Below are 20,514 nucleotides of genomic sequence, written 5' to 3'. Positions count from 1 at the left end.
TGTCGAAGCGGATTGTTTTTTTATCGGTTCATTTCCGTTTTATATCATTTTGAAAAGCCCTCGTTTTCACGGAAAAAAGAAGAGATTCCATGATAATCGTCCTGTACTGGAATATTCTAGAACGTTGTAATTCTTCTGCCTATTTATGAATCGTTTTCAAATAAATGCTAGATTATCGATAGTATGTGTACGTGTGCACGCTGGTGCCGCGCGCTGAAAATCGATTCTCTCAGTTCCTGATCACTTTTACAGTCAAACAGCCATATCACATTATAGGGGGAAAGCTTATATCTCCGTGAAAACGGGTCTGATTATCCTAAAATAGATTCCTTACCTGAGATCAGATGGTATCCAAATGGATTATTCCAATTCCTGATCGCCATTCCGAAAATCGATCCTTTTATTGATCCACCGCGTATACTGTACAACACATAATCCCCGCTGCTCTGAGGGTCCAGAATGAAGCTGATCGACTCCGGTCACATGCGTGAGAAGTAAAATGTGGAGTCCGTTTATTTTTTTCTTATGCCTTTTCATTGAGTCCAATCCAAAAGGGTGAATTACCATCTGGGAAACGACAGGGGGCGCTTTTTTCACATCTGAGCGCCTGGAGTGGCTGATTTACCAACGGTAGACTCGGTTGATAAAATATGAATTCAGATCGCTAATAATAATAATCGTTATGGGCATTCAACCCGCAGGGGGTAAACCAGAGAAAACTCGGGTTGGGCATCCAAAGTGTTAAGTGTGGGGTCGCCAAAAAAAATCCTAAATAAAATGTGGTCGTGGTATTAAAAAAGTTTGAGAACCCCTGCTCTAAACGGTCTGATAAACTCTGAATTGTATCTTTAAACATGTGGGGATGGCTCTAGAATGCTACTCTTTACTCTGGAGACTTCAGTAGGTTGTTGTGGGGGTTACACAGCACTTCTGACATAAGGTCACGTGGGGTCAGCGTTAGCCTAAAGGTAGGGCTGGGCGATTCATCGATTTATTCAAATGAATGATTTAGGACGATTTGAAAAATTTTAATCGATTTTCAAAAGATGTTCAAGGGTCACCTTTTATTTTACAAAAAGTGATGTTTGGTGAAAGTTAGATTTGCACTTTATTAATCCCAATAGGGAAATTCATTTTTGTTTGATGATCAAGAGGCACCTTGATCCAAAAAAAAAAAATACTTACATAATTTTTGTAAGTGAAGATTGGTGAAAGTTAGGTTTGCACTTCAATCCCAATAGGGAAATTCATCTTGGTTTGATAATTTTTTTGTGTCAAATAAAAACAAAGGTTATTTGAATGATTTCCTTGGCGTTTCTAGTTTAAGAGAAAAAAATCGATTAAAATCGTAAATCGGATTTAAAAAAATTATAATCTGAGATTTTATTTTTAGGCCATATCGCCCAGCCCTACCTAAAGGTTAGAAACTCTCAGGGCTTGGGACCCGAAGGTCGCCTGTTCGATCCTTGTAACCGGCGGGGAAAATCTGGGTGGGGGAAGTGAATGAATAACGCCTTGAGCAAGGCACTCAACCCTACCTACTTCTCCAGTCCCCATTACATTTATATTGTCCTTTAGCTGACTCGATCCAAAACGACTTGCCTAGGTGTCCCAGGTATAACTGTGCGAGTGTGAAGCAGGGCGTTGCTGAAAAAGAGCATCGGTGCTGAAGAGTAAGTGGTAATCGCATGATAACTTCCCCCTCCTGTTCCTCTGACGGCCACACCTATGCTAAGCTCTTACGCTCAGGTCCTAAACCAGGTCCTGTGTGGTAATGGTCAAGTTGCAGAGAGAGCCTTGCAATACATTTAGTTCAGTTTAGAAAAAGTTCAGCTTACATTTTTTGTTAATTTTTTAAGTAACACATTTGATTGTTTGAAACGATAACCACGTAGACACAAAGCAAGTTCCAATTTTGACGAATAAGCGCGTCTTCTATTGGTTTAGTCTAACCGGTGTGTGTGACCGGTTTGAATCAAAAACATTAAATGACATGATTATTCCACGAAATTGGTCTTGGGGTTTAAAATCGATAATGGCTCTCATTCCAAAACAATTGGATGTCTTCCCGATATGACCTTTTTAAGTGCAGCTGGGAGATAACAGCAGTGTGTTTACCTTTTCATAGTAGGTGATGTTCTTGTCGGCCATGCCAGTGAGCAGCTGTCTGAAGTCCTGTCTCTTGTTGCTTTGCCAACGCTCCCAGTCGGCCTTCAGGTCCGCATTGAAACACTCCACCTTATCCTGGCACTTCTCCACCTCCACCGGCACCTAAAAGAGAGAGAGAGAGAGAGACTACCATAGAGGACCGGACTACGGGGGCCTAAAAGGAAATGATATAGAACTCAAAACACACAAAAACTACTGGCATCTAGAAACATGGGCTATAAACTACAGCTAGGAGACAGGACTATAACTGCAGGCACCTATGGGAGGACATACAGAGCTACAGTAAGACGTACTCCAGGACTTACGGATACAAAGTGCCAGAGAGCACAGGAGGACTACAAATACAAAGTGCCAGAGAGCACGGGAGGACTACAAATACAAAGTGCCAGAGAGCACGGGAGGACTACAAATACAAACTGCCAGAGAGCACGGGAGGACTACAAATACAAACTGCCAGAGAGCACAGGAGGACTACAAATACAAACTGCCAGAGAGTACGGGAGGACTACAAATACAAAGTGCCAGAGAGCACCGGAGGACTACAAATGCAAAGTGCCAGAGAGCACGGGACGACTACAAATACAAAGTGCCAGAGGGCGGCTATGTGGCGTAGTGGGCAAGGCGCTCGCCAAGAATGACGGAGACGCTGGGCTTGCCTGTTCGAGCCCAGCGCTCCACATTGCTTTCAGTTTAGCTGGTCGTTCATACTAATACACATTGGCCGTATTAGGGGGTGGGAAACTGATGGGTGGGGATCGGGCGTTGTGGACAGCGACTCCTACAGGTCGGTTGGTGCGCCTGCGCAGTAGAATCAGGAAGTGTCGGGGGCAGCGTGAGCCTCCCACGCGTTACTCCTCGCCACTGAGAGATCGAGCTGCGCAGGTGAAAAGATGCGACTGCTGTTACCTCAAGTACCGGAGGGGACTTGTGCTATGTATGACTTAGTCCACATTGCAGCCGGCTTGTGGGAGGCAAGAAACAGCATTCGTGACAGGGGAGGGTTGAATTGGATGATACGAAATTGGGATGGGAGAAAATATAGAAAATGGGAGAAAAAGTGGATAAAAAAAAAATAAAAATACAAAGTGCCAGAGAGCACGGGAGGACTACAAATACAAACTGCCAGAGAGCATGGGAGGACTACAAATACAAACTGCCAGAGAGCAGGGGAGGACTACAAATACAAAGTGCCAGAGAGCACTACAAATACAAACTGCCAGAGAGCATGGGAGGACTACAAATACAAACTGCCAGAGAGCAGGGGAGGACTGACAGATACGAACTGCCAGAGAGCACGGGAGGACTACAAATACAAAGTGCCAGAGAGCACGGGAGGACTACAAATACAGGGGCCTTGGTAGGACAGACATGTGCAAATGAAAGTGTTAGTAAAGGGTAGAATCTCCCTTTTTGCGGACGATGTCATTTTGTTCCTAAAAAACCTAGACACATCGATACCCGCACTGCTTGATATAATTTATCAGTTCGGTAGTATCTCCGGATATAAACTGAACGCCTCAAAATCATCACTTATGCTGCTTAATGACAATGAGAGACAAACCGCTGACCAACAAGAATTCCCTTCCAAGTTCTCGAACAGTTTCACCTATCTGGGCATCAAAATAATACCACAAATAGAAAATATAGCATCAATAAATTATGAACCTATGATACTCTGTATTCAAATCCATAGAGAGATGGATGATCTTGCCCATCTCTGTGATAGGGAGGATAAACATACTAAAGATGTCCATACTACCAAATTTCCTATACTTATTTCAAAACATCCCTTTGGCACCACCGGTAGGAATGTTCGGAAAGATTGCGTCTCTCATCTCAATTTATATGGCGTAAGAAGTGTCCTAGAGTCCGCCTATCTCTGTTGTACCTTCCATTTGATGCAGGGGGGTTGACGTGTCCTAACCTTCATTGGTATTACCTGGCTGCACAATTGAGAACTGTAATGTTTTATTTTTCTAAGGAAGACCCTCCATCATGGATGGAAGTGGAAGCATACCCAATGCAACTACCACTACATTTATACATGTATTCAGCTGAGCCAAAATATTTAAGAAAACATACTACACACCCCATAGTGCTTAACATGATTAATGTATGGTATGAGGTAAAGAAATGTATGAAAATAAACAACTCCATGTCGCAATTCAGCCCAATCTGGGGAAACATCTCATTTAAACCAGGCAAACTGGATGCCGGATTCAAACTATGGACAAAAGAAGGAATAAGTAAAATATCTGACCTTTACAAAGAGGGGGTCTTGATGTCTTTTGAGGAACTATCAATAAAATACAGCATCCCAAGGAAGCATTTCTTTAAATACTTGCAACTGAGAAGTTTCATTTCCTCTCTGCAAAACCACTCACTGGTAATTCCTACACTTTCATCTTTAGAAAAAATTATCATCAAGAACTGCAATAGCAAAGGCCTGTTATCAATGTTCTATAACTGGCTTGTATCTGGTTCAGATGAGACGTCAATATCTAGATTGGAGGCATGGAGGCGGGACTTGGGAGAGGAGATCTCAAACGAGGACTGGAACAGAGCATGCGAGGAGGCTCAGATACAAACAGCCAACACTAGCTTAAAACTACTTCAATACAAATGGCTGATGCGGACTTATATAACCCCTGTCAAACTGAATAAATATAACAGCAACACACCAGACAGTTGCTTTAAATGTACAGAGGCTCGGGGAACTTTTATACATTGTATTTGGGAATGTGACAAAATCAAGAAGTTCTGGGGGGAGGTGGTGAATAAAATCAAAGATGTCCTGTCAGTGAATATCCCATTAGACTCCAAAATGATATTGCTACACCTATATCCAGTAAATCTCAACCTGAGAACCAAACAATTAAAATGTATTGATTTTGCTATACTGCAGGCAAAAAGAACAATAGCTTTCAATTTTTTTTTTAAATATTTTAATGGATTGCGATTGTGAATTTAACTGTTTTTAAATTGTTGTACGGCGACCTTGAGTGCCTTGAAAGGCACCTTATAAATAGAATGCATTATTATTATTAAAATAGACGCACCCACAATCGGTGCTTGGATTAAGAACATGGCACAATGCATGTCTATGGAGAGAATAACATATATCCTCAGGAACAATATAGAGGTTTACGAGGATATATGGAAACCATTTAATGACTATCTGATAAGGGAAGATATAGGAGGGCTGCTATAGGATGAGTCCCCCCGCTCTCTCCCGCGGTCAGTCGTGACCCAGACCCCGGGGAAGAGCGGAGGCACGTCATTGAAGGTGTTATAAAGATGTCATTTATTTATTTTTATTTTATTTTCTTCTTTTCAATTATTTTTATTTATGTACGAGCTATTTTACTGGAGGTACCAATGAATGTACGTATTATTTCTATATGACAACAGTAAAAACAGACTCAAAGATGCTAAGAGAGAGAAAAGGGGAGGGGGGAGGGGGTATACTTGTATAAACTTGTGGAGAAAAGGAATTAAGAATAACTGACAACAATGAAAACCTGAAATGTGTACTGTAAAACCCAATAAAATTATTGTATTAAAAAAAAGGGGGTAGAATCTCAGTAGAGAGCAGACTAGAGATGTATTAGAGAGTCTTACGGGTGTCCTGTCCTCCTGTTTTCTCAGGACGGCTGCTTCCAGTCGTCCCTCGTACTCCGCCTGGCTCTGGTCTCTCTTTCTCAGAACGTTCTGGAACAGACAGTGTCAGACGCTAGAACATAGAATATATTCTACAATTTTTTTTTTATATATATTTTTATTTCATTTTTTGGAAGAAAAGGCACAGGCATACAATGCACATAAAACATAAATTTAAATTATTTGCCAATTACACACATTGGCTTGCCCCTTGCCTCATTTAAAATAAAAACTCCTACCCCCTAACCCCTGCACCAACCACCGTTGACAAAAAATAAATAAAATAATAATAATAATAATAATAATAATAATAATAATAATAATAATAATAATAATAATAATAATAATAATAATAATAATAATAATAATAATAATAATAATAATAATAATAATAATAATAATAGTAACACCCCCCCAACCCACCCCGTCATAGGCCTGAGAAGAAAAATTGAACAAAGATTTCAACAAAGACCAAAAAATTTAGATTAAAAAATTTAAATAAAAAAAAATAAAAAATAAAAGGAATTATACAGATATAATTAGTTATGTCCTGCTAGCTATATAGTAAATGTCCTAACTTGATAGAGAATATGGTTCCAGCTATCTATTGTTTGATAGCTTGCACCATTTAATCTAGCTGTAGAAAGCTCCATTGTTACAACATCAGCTAATAACTGTTTCCAGTGATTAAAGGGCAGAGTGTGGAGCTTGCCATCGCAGCGCCAAAAAAATATTTGCAGCAGTACTTCCTGCCAGCCAAAATCGTCTCTGAACAATACTTAAAGCTAAAGAATCATCATCATTAAGGAGAAGAAATTTGGGACAACAGGGAATATGTTTTTGTAATACTTTAGATAGATAATTAGTTATCTGTTCCCAGAAACTTTTGACTGTGGGGCATTCCCACATCATATGTGTAAAAGTACCAGTAGTATTTAGAGAACAAAGTGTACAGTTTGGTGAAATAGCACCATATATATATATATTCTACAATTCTGAGGCCAAATCTTTTTTTTTAAACCAGGTCTTTAGAACATAGTATGTCATTAGAACCAGAGGTGGAAAGTCACACAAGTCATATAGAATGTGCACTTTTACTTTTGATACTTAAGTACGTTCAATCAAATACATCTCCACTTTTACTTAAAGTGCCAATGTGTCTTTTCCGTTAACACATTGTCCGCCATGCATTGTACCCATCCTTATGCCCAGTCTGCCAGTGCTGTAACCCTATGGAGATGTTTACCTTCTTTGCAGGGCTATAACTTTTTAAATATTATAGCTATATCGACATTACTATGGCCCATTCAACATCGGGTATCTATCGTTCCGGATGTGGGAACGTTATATTTTTTCATTCATACATCGTCGTGTTAGTACCGTCGAGAATATAAGTATGTTTTTAAGGTTTTCTGCATTAATTCCTAAAACGCAAGTTATAGGCCCTGACGCATATGATAGATTATCGATTGCCGTTTCTTTCCTATACACGCTATATTAAAAAATTCAAATGTATATGATCGGTATACATTATGCTTCATCATGCGTGAAGGAAAGGGGGGGGGGGGGGGGGGGTCGTTTATAATTCCTTGATGGTCAGTAGCGTTTTTTCTTACTATGGGTTGATACGTTGATCAGATGGATTTCCGTGAAATTAATAAACAATCGGGCTGAAAATAACGTTATATTCCTCTTACCGTTCGCCAATGAGACTGGAGGAAAAATATTCCAATTATTTGACGTCGATCTGCTAGATCCATTTCCCATTTGTATGACGCAATAAACGCCGAAATCATATTGATTATTGCGTTTCGAAAGCGATCCCATGCACTCAAGTGTGTATCTAGATCCACGCTACAAGATATTACTGCCGGAGGAATTTCCTCGATGCACCGAGCGCCACTTCCGGTTTGGCTTGGAGTAACTCGCCCGACATCCACCAGGCGGCGGTATTGAGGCGTTGCAATATCAGACAGGGTCCAGCTGCAGTCCCGGAGGGAGGCTGGATGAATTATGAATGCCATGGCGAAAAAATGAAATATTGATCCCAAAAACGAGTTAACTCGTTTCTGGCGCACAACGCATGGCGGGCAATAACGAGTATACTCGTTTTTGGCATCCAATGTGTTAATGAATGAAACTCTGCAACACGGCACTCACCTCTGCTGCTCCAGCCTCAAATGGTCTGGTGAGACGCAACACTAAGCAAAGCTCCTCTGATTTACAACTAAGTATGGCTTAGTGTTGCGTCTCACCAGACCATTTGAGGCTGGGGGCGAGTGTCACGTTGAAGCACCAGTGGGCTCAGTTTGCTCCGTACGGCCTCCAAAACATGATTAACACTTTGAGTGCCGGGACACGTCTTTTCACATCTTTGCTGGCCATGCTAAAGTTGCCGGGGGACGCTGTACAGCGTCCTTATATCAATATTTCAAAAATCTGCGACCGGATTCATTTCCCCCCTCCGCTGGCCTGAGATCCACCAGCAGGACCCACTGAGCTCTCTGGCGGTTCAGGAGCGCCATCTGGTGGCCGATCGGCGCAATCGCCAAACAGGATGTTGAATAGAGGTTGTCATGACGACCGTAGTACTTCCGGGCGCTCGCTATAGTTCATGTGACTCTGGCTCGTCACGCTACACGGTGATCGATTGGCAATAACTCGATAAACAACATCATTTGGACGTATATACCATTATACAAGCTGGAGATGGACCGGGTAAAAATATATCCCATAATAGGAAAATGTATACTCCACGCTCATCGCCCAACGGCGCGAGGAAGATACGGTAAGATTCAGCGTTATTTTTCAATGTCTTCTATACTAACTGATCTGATGAACATATGACCGACATTAGATGAATGGTATAACGCTGCCCACGGAATTATAAATGCCCCCTCGGCCATCATCAGATGACGTGTAGTAACTTCTAGAACCATGTCCAGTTGGAATTTTTTATATCGCGCCGATTGCCATCAAACTGTATTTCATCATCAATATAATGCATTTGGGGCTATATATCACGTTCTGGAGAAAGCTGCAGAAAGAGATGAAAACATACTTATACATTAGACCATACTTTACTATGAATATGTGAATGAAAAAGTTTAACGTTGCTACACAATGAACAATACATATAGGACTTTGAATGGGCCCTAATAATGGCAATGTAGCAATAGAATTTAAAAAGTTATAGCCCTGCAAAGAAGGGGACTTTCTCCATAGACAAATAGCGCTGGCAACCTACGGTTGATAATGAATTTAACCCATGGCAGCCAAAGTGTTAATTAATACAAAATTATAATAAAAAAAAAAAAAAAAAAAACACATTGTCACTTTAAGTAGAATTTTGAATGGAGGACTTTTACTTATACCAGAATACTATTTAACCCTTTCACTACCACACTACAGAATGTTAACCCCTTCACTACCACACTTTTAACCGTCTGTAATGTGGTAGTGAAAGAGTTACCCTTCTATAGTGTGGTAGTGAAAGAGTTACCCTTCTGTAGTGTGGTAGTGAAAGGGTTAACCCTTTGTCATGCGACAGTGAAAGGGTTAACCTTCTGTATTGTCACAGTGAAAGGGTTAACCATTTGGTAGTGTGGCAGTGAAAGGGTTAAACTGGGTAGTTCTACTGTTACTTAAGTAAAGGAACTGTGTACTTCTTCCACCACTGATTAGAACACAATAGAGGTCAGAAATGTGGAACATAGCACACGGGTCAAATCAACATAATAAAGGTCAACCAAAACATTTTGCGACAGAAAGAGAGAAACAAAAAGAGAGAGCAAGAGAAAGAGAGAGGGAGGAGGGAGACAAGAGGAAGTGACACACGCTGATGTTGTAACAGTCTTTTCCTCTAAACCAGGGGTCAGCAACCTTTTTGACATGGAGTGCCTGTTTGAAATATAGTTGTAACTAGTGTGCCTCAACAATATTCCATGCATCGTAATTTCTTTTTCTCATAATCAGGTCTTTTTAATAATAATTTGTACATTATTACATCATTATTGTTATTGTTATTATTAACAATATTATTATGATGTTGTATCAACCCTAAATCTGAGTTGGGGGGGGGGGGGATGCAATGCAGACAAACAGCTGCATACAGTGCGACCATTTCACTCACATTTGCCCATTCATTTTTGGACACATCACACACCATTGGTGTGTGTACTGTACGTGTGCTGTCATAGCTCCACCTACAGGCCTAATGGAGAACACCAGGATGTGAATGGAGGGTGAATGTGAGGTATATCGTGTAAATACGTTGTGATTGATCGCAAGACTACACTGTAAAAAAAATATAATAATAAGTTACCAGAACTTAAAAATATTGAGTTCAGTTACTGTGCATTAAGGTTTTCAGTTTTCAATCCATAATAAGTTAACAGAAAAATAAGTACACAGCCACATTATTTCAACCTAATAAAACTATGTTTATTGTCATTGTTTTAAGAACACAAGTTGACTTGGTAATACTCACATTTTGAGAAAAAAATGGCTTTTAACATGTGCAATGTTCAATGAAATAGAAAAATAAATAATACAATTTGTTGATTAATCCCACTGGTCACAATGGTGACCGTAATAATGTTTTTGTTATAAGGCTCTGCAAATGTTACTGAATGATGTAGCAATGTATTTCCAGCTAAATTGAAATATTAAACAAATAAAGGGTCTCAATTAAATATGTGGTAGTAAAAATAACCTGTGGGAGGATTTCAACAAGATAAATGCGACAACAGTGCAAAATATTTCACTATAATATTTCAAAGCAAAAAATAAAAATAAAAATAAATTAATTTTAATTATTTTTATTTTTTTTTGCTGCCCCCTGTGCCTATGCCTATGCAGGCACGCGTGCCTAGGGTTGCCTACCCCTGCTCTAAACCCAGGAGCTGGCAAATGCATTTTCAGCTTTGGGTCGCATTCAATCAAGTTCCAACGCACACAGGTCGGACCATGCAAATAACAAATACAAAAACATTTTCTTTGGTAATGTTTGTCAAGGACCATGTTCGGCCATACACCCCTGAGGAATGCAAAGGCGAAAAACTGTTTTCAAATCCTTAAAAGTGTTCATGGGACAAGCCACGGCATGGAAGGCTTTTTAACTTGACTGCAGCCCCTACAGGCACAATTTGCTACATATCTTTTAATATGTGTTAACACGATTAACGCAAGCAAATCATGCAATTACCACATTAGAAAATGTATGGATTGACAGCCCTACCATTAATATACTGTGTGTGTCCAGTCTCTCTAACCTTCATGGAGTCGATGTAGAGGACATATTCTCGCAGGACGGGCAGGAAGTCCTGGCTCATGTTCTCGCTCATGTCCTCCAGCGCACCGCAACACGAGCCCACACTGCCTGCCACGCTCTCTAGAGGGCGCTGCAACTCCTCCTCCGACCCCGCCCAGCTGGAGTAGACTGGCCCATACTCACGCAACTCTGCCAAGTACTCTGGAGAGAGAGAGAGGGGGGGGGGGTACAGGGGAAAGAGTCAGATGGAGAGAGAGAGAGAGAGGGAGTAAGAGGAGGAGAGAGGGACGGGGATACAGGAGAGAGAGAGGAGAGAGGGAGGATACAGGGGGCAGAGACAGAGAGTACATAGTATACACATTATATTATCTAGCTGTTTGTCTTTCAGTCTGTCTGCTTACCCGTCTGTCTGTCTACTTGTCTGTCAATCAGTCGGTCTGCCTGCCTGCCTGTATGTCTGCATATCATTCTGCCTTTCTGTTAGTCACTTTGCGTTATCCTCTCTCTACCAGCCTCTCTCTGTCCATCAGTATGTCTCTCTCTCTCTCCCGTTTTCTCCACCCTCTCTACCGGTCTCTCTCTCTCACCCGTCTGCTCTTTGAGGATCCTCTGAGCGATGCGGTCTATCGTTCCTAGTTTCTGGGTGAATGTGTCCAGGTATTCTCCCATGGCACAGAACTCTGCCGGCCGCGCCCGCAGCTTGTACCCTCCAGCCACCTGCTTCACCGACTCCCCCACCTTAGTCAGCAACGCCAGGCCCTGCCGCTTGTTCAGGTCCTACACACACACACACACACACACACACACACACACACAATGTTGTACATGAAGAGACACACAAGTCACAAAATCCCACATACTCTTTTAAAGCAGGCCTGAAAACCTTCTTATTTCAAAAGGCCTTTGATTGCTAGCTATTTCGTGTGATTAAATTTTTTCTTGTGCCGTTGTTTTAAATTATCTGTTTATACTATGTTTTTAACTATGTTTTATTTTTTTCATTTTTATTCTGTATTTTATTTTATTATTATTAACACTTTGGGTGCCATGGGTTAAATTCATGATATACCATAGATTGCCAGCTCTATTTGTCTATGGAGAAGTACCCCTTCTTTGCATGGCTATAACTTTTTAAATTCTATTGCTACATTGCCATTATTAGGGCCCATTCAAAGTCCTATATGTATTGTTCATTGTGTAGCAACGTTAAACTTTTTCATTCACATATTCATAGTAAAGTATGGTCTAATGTATAAGTATGTTTTCATCTCTTTCTGCAGCTTTCTCCAGAACGTGATCTATAGCCCCAAATGCATTATATTGATGATGAAATACAGTTTGATGGCAATCGGGGCGATATAAAAAATTTCAATTGGACGTACTTCTAGAATGATCTACGTATGATCTGATGATGACCGGATGGGCGGGGGATCGTTTATAATTCCGTGGGCAGCGTTATATCATTCATCTAGTGTGGGTCATATGTTCATCATAACAGTTTATATGGAACACGTTCAAAAATAACGCTGAATCTTACCGGATCTTCCTCGCGCCGTTGGACGATCAGCGTGGTGTAGACCGTTTTCGATTATGGGATGTTTATCCTGATGAACCATTTCCAGCTTGTATAATATTATATACGTCCAAATCATGTTGTTTATCGAGTTATTGGCAATGGATCGCTATATATTGTGACGAGCCAGAGTGCCGGCAGCCAAACCGAGTGCCCGGAAGTAATATGGCCGACCAGCACAACCTCCACAGCACTTCCTGTTTGGCGATTGTGCCGATCGGCCACCAGATGGCGCTCCTGAACCGCCAGAGAGCTCAGTGGGTCCTCCTGGTGGATCTCAGGCCAGCGGAGGGGAAATATGAATCCGATCACAGATTTTTGAAATATTGATATTAAAGACGCTGTAAAGCGTCCTTCGGCAACTTGAGCATGGCCGGGAATGACGCTGTAAAGCGTTTTCCGGCACACAAAGTGTTAATAATTATTACTTTTTTTTTTTTTACTGTTTTAACCCTGTAGCACTTTGGGATCCTTATTATTTACATACCATGCATACACATAAATACACACACATTAGTTCAAGTTCAAGTTTCTTTAATAGTTGTCATACAGAAGTACAGAATACTTTTATACAAAATACTTCTTTCTGTTACGCTCCAGAGACTGTGCTAGACAAAAGATAAGTATGAAATAAAATAAGTATAGCAAGTAAAAGTAAAAAATAGAAGTCACGTACGTAGACACAAGTGTTCAGTATGTACATATGTACAATGTTCAATGCAGGATAGCAGTAACTGAGGCCATGTTTAGACGGAGAGAGTCTCAGCAGAAACCGCAGAAGTCGTCTTGCGGTCTCACTTTTAATTTTGCGTTTAGACTAGTGTTTTGGGATGGAATTCTGCGTGCAGACGAGGCTGTAAAGACTCGAGACGACGGAGCCCCGCTGTCACACGATTGGCGCAGATGTCACATGACCGTGCTGTGAAGACCCGCCCTACTCTGCCTCTGATTCGCAGACTGTGGGTGGGGGAATGTGATTGGACCAAAGCAGAGTCACTCACAGACAGTGGCTCCAGTCACTAATAGTTGCGATAGCCGCGGGACTGATTCTTGTGTATTTAAAAGTCAACGTAGCCTTCAGGTGATCGCCATGGATAGAATCAGACATGCTTTGTTTACGCTTCTCGGCTACTGGCTCATGCCTGTGACGTAAGCAGTACGCGACGAGAGCCCTGACAACCCTTTCGTCATAGTTTTATGCGGTTTGACAGTTTAGATGATAGCGCAAAGGTTTATCGTTTCTAGGAATTCCACCCAGGAAGGTGGTCTCACTTTTTTGCGGATTCTCCCCGTAAAAACGCTGTTGCCGTATAAACAAAAGGCACATCCGAAAATATTTTTGCGGATTCACCTGCTAGCGTTTCCGTCTAAACAGGGCCTGGGTTACCATACAATATACTATGCAATATACTAATATACAATATACTATATATAGTGCAGAGCAGAAATGGGATGAGGTACAATTTAGGTACAATTTACAGTAAGGTGTCCTGAGGTATGGGTTGTAGTGCAAATTCTTTGCCAATAAATATAAAGTGGTGTAATTCCAATATCCAATATTATCAGGATTTTTCTTCAACAACATGCTTACAATATAGGGGAAAACACCGTGTAACACATTTTCAGATTCGGTTTCAGATTTTGAGATCAAAGCTAGATTTTCAATTCTTTACGTGTTACAAATAATGTATTCATACTACAGAGGTCTAATAATAGATTAGGCATATGTGGACATGCATATATATTAGTGCCGTCAGGCAATACATTTTTTTTATCTAATTAATTACAGGATTTGTAATTAATTAATCTAATTAATCACATTTTAATCGCATAACCATTTTATGCCTGATATTCTATAATCATATTTCAAATTGCATGTCTCCGGATGGCAGAATTCAGTACTGTATCTACAAAACCTTCCGTTTAATCATCTTCCATTTATTAATTTGCTTAGATTTTTCAGGTATGGTCAATATTATCATGGTGTTATTCACAGTCAAAGATTAAAAAAAAATTTATTGATATTCTCATTTGGTTCATTACAATTTACTCAAGCCTAGTAACAGACACAGTATTTCTGACATTGGGAATACATTCCCTGAGATCCATAGATGTCCCTAGAATCAGATACCAAGAACATGCAAATGGACCAATTAAAAAAAAGTCTGTAAATGTGTATCCTACGTTTCTATGGAATGAATGAGATAAAAACTTTAAAAAAAAAGAAAAAAAAAGAAAAATTTAATAAATAGTTAATTTTCATAACGCGATAATTTGCTGTGTAATTAATTAATCTAATTAACGCGATAAACTGACAGCCCTAATATATATATATGGAAGAGAAAGAGGGAAGGAGAATCATTGATAGTTTTTAATACATTATTTTTATACTGAATTCAACGTCAATTCTTTTGAATTTCCAAATCTGTACAGAGATCGCTACGACCCTAGAAGACCAGACACAGTGGAGAGGAGCGTCTGTGTGCGTCTGGGAATCTGTCACAAGCTACTTGGTAAATGGCGGTGACCAACGTTTCCACCATGTCAACAGGGAGGAAAGTCTCATGTTAACGAGATAAATAAAGAGTGTTGTTACTGATAGAGAGATAGAGAGAGAGATAGAGACAGAGAGATAGAGAAAGGCTGTGTTCAAAGCTGCCTTGTTTCCCCACTCCATTTCATTTTGCAAAACATCAATTATAGTTTTAACGAGAAAATGAAATGTGACCTTTAGGAATTTGACAAACACGTGTGTGTCTGTGTCCGTGTGTGTGGTGTAGATGCATGTGTGTGTGGATGCATGTGTGTGTAGATGCATGTGTGTGTGTGTGTGTGTGTGTGTGTGTGTGTGTGTGTGTGTGTGTGTGTGTGTGTGTGTGTGTGTGTGTGTGTGTGTGATTCATAACTCACCCAGATGTTCAAATAATCCAAAGAAACCTGATTATCCTGGTTAAATGTGATGGAAAACACTAGCAATGTACGGCCCTCCCCTCTTTGATCAATTGTTTCATTCTTTGTGTGTGCGTGTCTGTGTGTGATGTGTACCTTAGCCGAGAGGAAAGCGTTGAGGTGGGGGTTGAAGGAGAGGACTGGGTGGTCAGCTACTCGCTTCACGAACTTGTCCAGCGCTTTTCTCCTCGTCTCCACAAACTCCTCCGAGAAACGATCCACTACTCCCTTCATTACAAACTTCTCTGGCAATGGCTGAGAGAGCAGGAGAGCGCAGAGCAGAATAGAGCAGAGCAGAGCGGAACAGAGTAGAGCAGAGCAGAACAGAGTACAGTAGAGCAGAGTAGAGCATAACAGAATAGAGCAGAGCAGAATATAACAGAACAGAACAGAGTAGAGTATAAGAGAATAGAGTATAACAGAATAGAGCATAACAGAATAGAGCAGAGCAAAACAGAACAGAGCAGAGCAGGTGTGACAGATGGCTGTCTCATCACAGTGATGACACAGGGACAGTCAACCAAGAAGCAAGTCACCATTATTTCTTTAAACACATCTGGACAACGTTGTTGCCAGGAAACATTTGACATTTTACCCTGTAGCTCACTTAAACACATTAACTGCCACGCAGTTTGCCCCTCTCATACCACTCTCTGCCACCACTCTAAGCCTATGGAGATGTTCACCTCCTTTGCGGGGCTATAACTTTTTAAATTGTATTGCTAAATTGACATTACTATGGCCCATTCAACATCGATTATCTATCGTTCAGGATGTGGGAACGTTATACTTTTTCATTCATACGAAAATAACGTCTAGAATATAAATATGTTTTTATCGTTTTCTGCAGTAATTCCTAGAATGTGAGTTATAGGCATAAACGCATATATAGATTGATTATCAACTGCCGTTTGTTGCCGATACACGCTATATAAAAAATGTCAACTGTACATGATCCTAAACGTTATGACTCATCATGCGCGGATGAACGGGGGGGGGGGGGGGGGGTCGTTTATAATTCCGTGATCGTCAGTAAATGCTTTATGTAGTATGGGTGATATATTGATCAGAGCAGTTTACATTAACAATAATAAACAATCGCGCTGAAAGTAACGTTACTGTCCTCTTACCGTTCGCCGATGAGACTGGAGGAAAAAGATCCCACTTATTTGACGGTGATCGACTAGATCAATTTCCGGTTTGTATGGCGAAATAAATGCCCAAATCATATCGATTATTGAGTTATGGCAGCGATCCATATACACGGATGTGTGTCTAGAGTCCCGCAACAATATGTGCCTGCTGGACGCATTTCCCAGATGCACGGAGATCGACTCGATCCATTTCCGGTTTGGTAACTCGCCCGATCATCCACCAGGCGGCGGTATTGAAGCGTTGCACTGTTGTGCAGGCTCCCACTGTATCAGACCAGGCTCGGTGAGGGAATTATGAATACCATGGCGAAAAAATGAAATATGATCTCAATAACGTTGTACGCCGTGGAATGGCGGAATTTGCATGACCTTGAAACACGTCGTAAGCCGTTTCCGGCGGTGGATGTGTTAACTGCGGAACCATTGCCTAGTGTATCTGGGATGGGCCAATCATGTCATGTGACCTACTGGGATGAGGTGGGTTGGCTGGCTATCCTCCAGCTTGATCCTCAGCCAATCAAAATCCTGGTAGCGCCGCCGCACACAGTACTCTGGTAGGTCAAACTCTATCCGTGTTGTCTGAAAGTAAACACACACACACAAATCAACTAAACTGGAGGTTAGCATATGACTCCATTCATCTCTGCAGCCCAATATACACAATAATGTGTGCTAAATAAATGATAGATATGACACAGCACACACACACACGAACCCATACTGTATACACACAAACAAACACACTAACTCACACATGTGCGCCTGCACGTCCTAACAACCACATCTGTGACACCTCAATGCTAAAGACTCTTTCAATTAACACGTGGTGTTGATACTGAGCCGTGATATTTGTTTTAGACCTCATCTGAGACGGTAACCATGGTGTGCCTGGAGACAGTAGCCAAGAAGCCAGATTAAGCCAGTTTTTTGGCCATAGAGAGTTCCGGTGAAACAGCATGCAGATGATGTGGCACCACAGTGCTTCCCCTGGTTCTGCTGGGACAGGCAATGTACACACTAGGGATGGGTATCGAATCCGGTACTTTTAAGGGTATCGACCGAATCACGACGGTACTACCGAGTACCGATTCACGTGAGATCCACCGATGCCACATTTCGGTAATAGAAAAATAATGTACCGCGAAACGAAACCTATGAAGTGTGCCGCATGTTCACGTCAACGTTCACGCGCACAATACACGCTTACCCAGATGTGCGTTGCTCATGGGACGGGGTTGCACAACGTGCAACCAAGCTTTTGTGAGCAGGAGCGCGTGCACGCACATGCACGGATGTGCGCGTGCATGCGCGTGCACTCAAGAACGCGCTGCACTCGACTCGCATGTACGTGGCATCATTAAAATATAGTGCAACCAGTCAGCCAAACAGGAACGCACCTCTGCGCTTACCAAGGATTTGACTTCAACAACAAAGCAGTCGGGGCAATGGAAAGCCGAAAACGGTTGCGAGTGTGGTTACACTTTACAAAGCTAGATGCAGACAACGCTCGCTGCAATATTTGTAGCGCAAAATGCAAAGCTGGGCAGGGTAACACAAGTAACCTGAGGAAACACCTGGTCAAGCAAATTTTTTTACAACTGAGGTAGGTAGATTACATTTTTAGAGAGTAAAGTACCGAAAAAGGGTACTGGTATCGATTCACAGGTACCGGTTCAAATGCGAGCGGTACCCAACCCTAGTACACACAGAGTGTGAGCAGTGGAAAGGACCGTGTGCATGCAAGTCAAGACATTATATTATTACATTTGTATGTTACATGTTATTATCATCAATGTCAATCTGGGAAATCTATTTGTGGTGGGCCTGTTCAATATTGTAGCAGTGGGCCACCAACAATTAAACCCTGTATGGGGAAACACAGCTCCAAAGCGCTAGTCTGAAAACAATACAACTTAGGTATTTTAGGCATGTTAGCAGCTGTCTTTGGAAGGGGCGACATATTCTGCCTTTCAACGATAATGGAAATCTGGCCTGCATTCAAACAGGGTAGGAAGAGGCCTGCCCCACAAAACTGATGTGAAATCTTTGTTCACTGACAAAATCACATAAAACCTGGATCACTAAATCGAACCCACGCACGGGAGAACAAGAGAAATCACTGGAAACCATGACACTGGCCAGTGGATCAGGTGCATATAGATGGCAACCTGCCAATTTGACGTAATTAAAAAGGAACACGGCAACATTATGGGAAATGCTCTTACCTTCTTCTCCAGAGTCAAGACAAGAAGATAAATACATATTTCCTCTCTGTACGTTCAGTAGAAAGCTATGCGGCTGCAAGCTAGCCTAGCTTAGGACAAATAAATGGAAGCGGATGAGGATCAGCTCTCCCAGATTTTTAAACTAAGCTAGCTGATCCATATTCGCTTCCATTAATTTACGAGAGAAAATTGGTATGCATCTTCTTGTCTCGACTCTGAACGGCAAACCGGCAGGTTGCCATCTTCATGCACCCAGGGTTCCCACAGACATTTCAAAATTAAATTCAAGGACTTTTAAGTACTTTTCCAGGCACTGTTTTTCATTTTCAAGGATGTCACTCGAAAGATACAATTCACTTTTAAATGCAGTGTTTTAAGCATCTTCTTGGCCTGCTTGCCAGCTAGAGCAAGCTAGAGCATAACACGCGAATAAATGAGGAAAAGCAGTTGGAGCGCGCAAGATTGTCAGATTTTATTAAAACAGAACCAAAAAATATATTTCTTGATTCAGAACAATTTGATCATGGATGAACAAAACATTCAATGCGAATGGTTTATTTGAATTGGAAGGACTTTTTAAGCACCTTGTTAAAAAATTTGCTGTTTTCAAGGAATTCCAGGCCTCGACTTTTTTTTGTAAAAGATCAAGCATTTTACGCACTTCAAGGACCTTGTGCGAACCCTGTGCACTTGATCCACTTGTCTTTGGTGTGTTCCAAAGACATCTTGGCCCGATCCACAGTTTTGGCAACTGGCTAATGCTGACATTTCAACACTTTGTCCTACAGCAGAGAAATAATTAGTCACGTCAAACTGTGAATCTCTCATATTTCTGCACCTAGACCATGGGCCCTTTTCACAGCATAGGTTTTCATAGATGAATAAAACACAGCTGTAACTTAATTGTGCCCAGAGATGGTGCAGTGGTTATGAACCCCACCACATGTACTGCTGCTGCTGGCCCAGCAGAACCTTCACTCCTGCATCTGTGTGGACAGTCTTCCAACTGTCTGAATAAAGGAAAATAATACAGCCGTAACCAACAACATTAATAATTAGTCCGTTCCACTTAGGTATGCCAGTGACCCATATGTGAGCCAGCATGCACTAAAGCAGGGGCCCCGGCACTGCCACACCTAAAATGGAGTGGACCCAATATTAAAGGTTATTGTTGTTTACCCATCTATGACATGTCAAAACGTCTGCTGTGAAGGGGGCCTATTGGAACACGCCTAGACACAGCAACCCAGACAGCAGCCAATAGCAGACCTTAGTGGAGACTCTGTAGGTGATGTAGGTTTCCATGGTGGACACATGTTTCTTGGGGTCGTCGACGGTGGCGAAGAGGTCCTTCGTCTCCGTGGAGACGTAGAGGTTGCGCGTTTCCACTTCCGAGTCATCGTCCAGCTGGTTGAGCAGCGAGGAGGCGGAGGAGGGGCTAGACATCTCAACCGGCGTACCATTGGTCAGGCTCACTTCCTACGGAGGACAGGACAGAGGTGCAGGGTGAAA

General features: G+C 41.6%; 1 protein-coding gene across 2 annotated transcripts in view; it reads right to left on the bottom strand.

Annotated features, from left to right (window-relative positions):
- snx30 (sorting nexin family member 30) overlaps positions 1 to 20,514 on the bottom strand; it is an 85,234-nt gene that overhangs the window by 63,559 nt on the left and 1,161 nt on the right. For both annotated transcript variants that reach the window (XM_084324589.1, XM_084324588.1), the window contains exons 2-8: positions 20,272 to 20,481; positions 17,246 to 17,356; positions 15,720 to 15,878; positions 11,689 to 11,878; positions 11,103 to 11,302; positions 5,791 to 5,880; positions 2,119 to 2,271 (exon numbers count right to left, since the gene is read on the bottom strand). In XM_084324589.1, coding sequence (XP_084180715.1) covers positions 2,119 to 2,271; positions 5,791 to 5,880; positions 11,103 to 11,302; positions 11,689 to 11,878; positions 15,720 to 15,878; positions 17,246 to 17,356; positions 20,272 to 20,481 — 1,113 coding nt within the window. The remainder of the gene's footprint in view (positions 1 to 2,118; positions 2,272 to 5,790; positions 5,881 to 11,102; positions 11,303 to 11,688; positions 11,879 to 15,719; positions 15,879 to 17,245; positions 17,357 to 20,271; positions 20,482 to 20,514) is intronic.

The sequence above is a fragment of the Notolepis coatsorum genome (assembly GCF_963971535.1).
Source record: "Notolepis coatsorum genome assembly, chromosome: 11".
NCBI classification, from domain to species: domain Eukaryota; kingdom Metazoa; phylum Chordata; class Actinopteri; order Aulopiformes; family Paralepididae; genus Notolepis; species Notolepis coatsorum.
The sequence above is the reverse complement of the archived record's forward strand: the minus strand, read 5'-3'. Positions and strand labels throughout refer to the sequence as shown.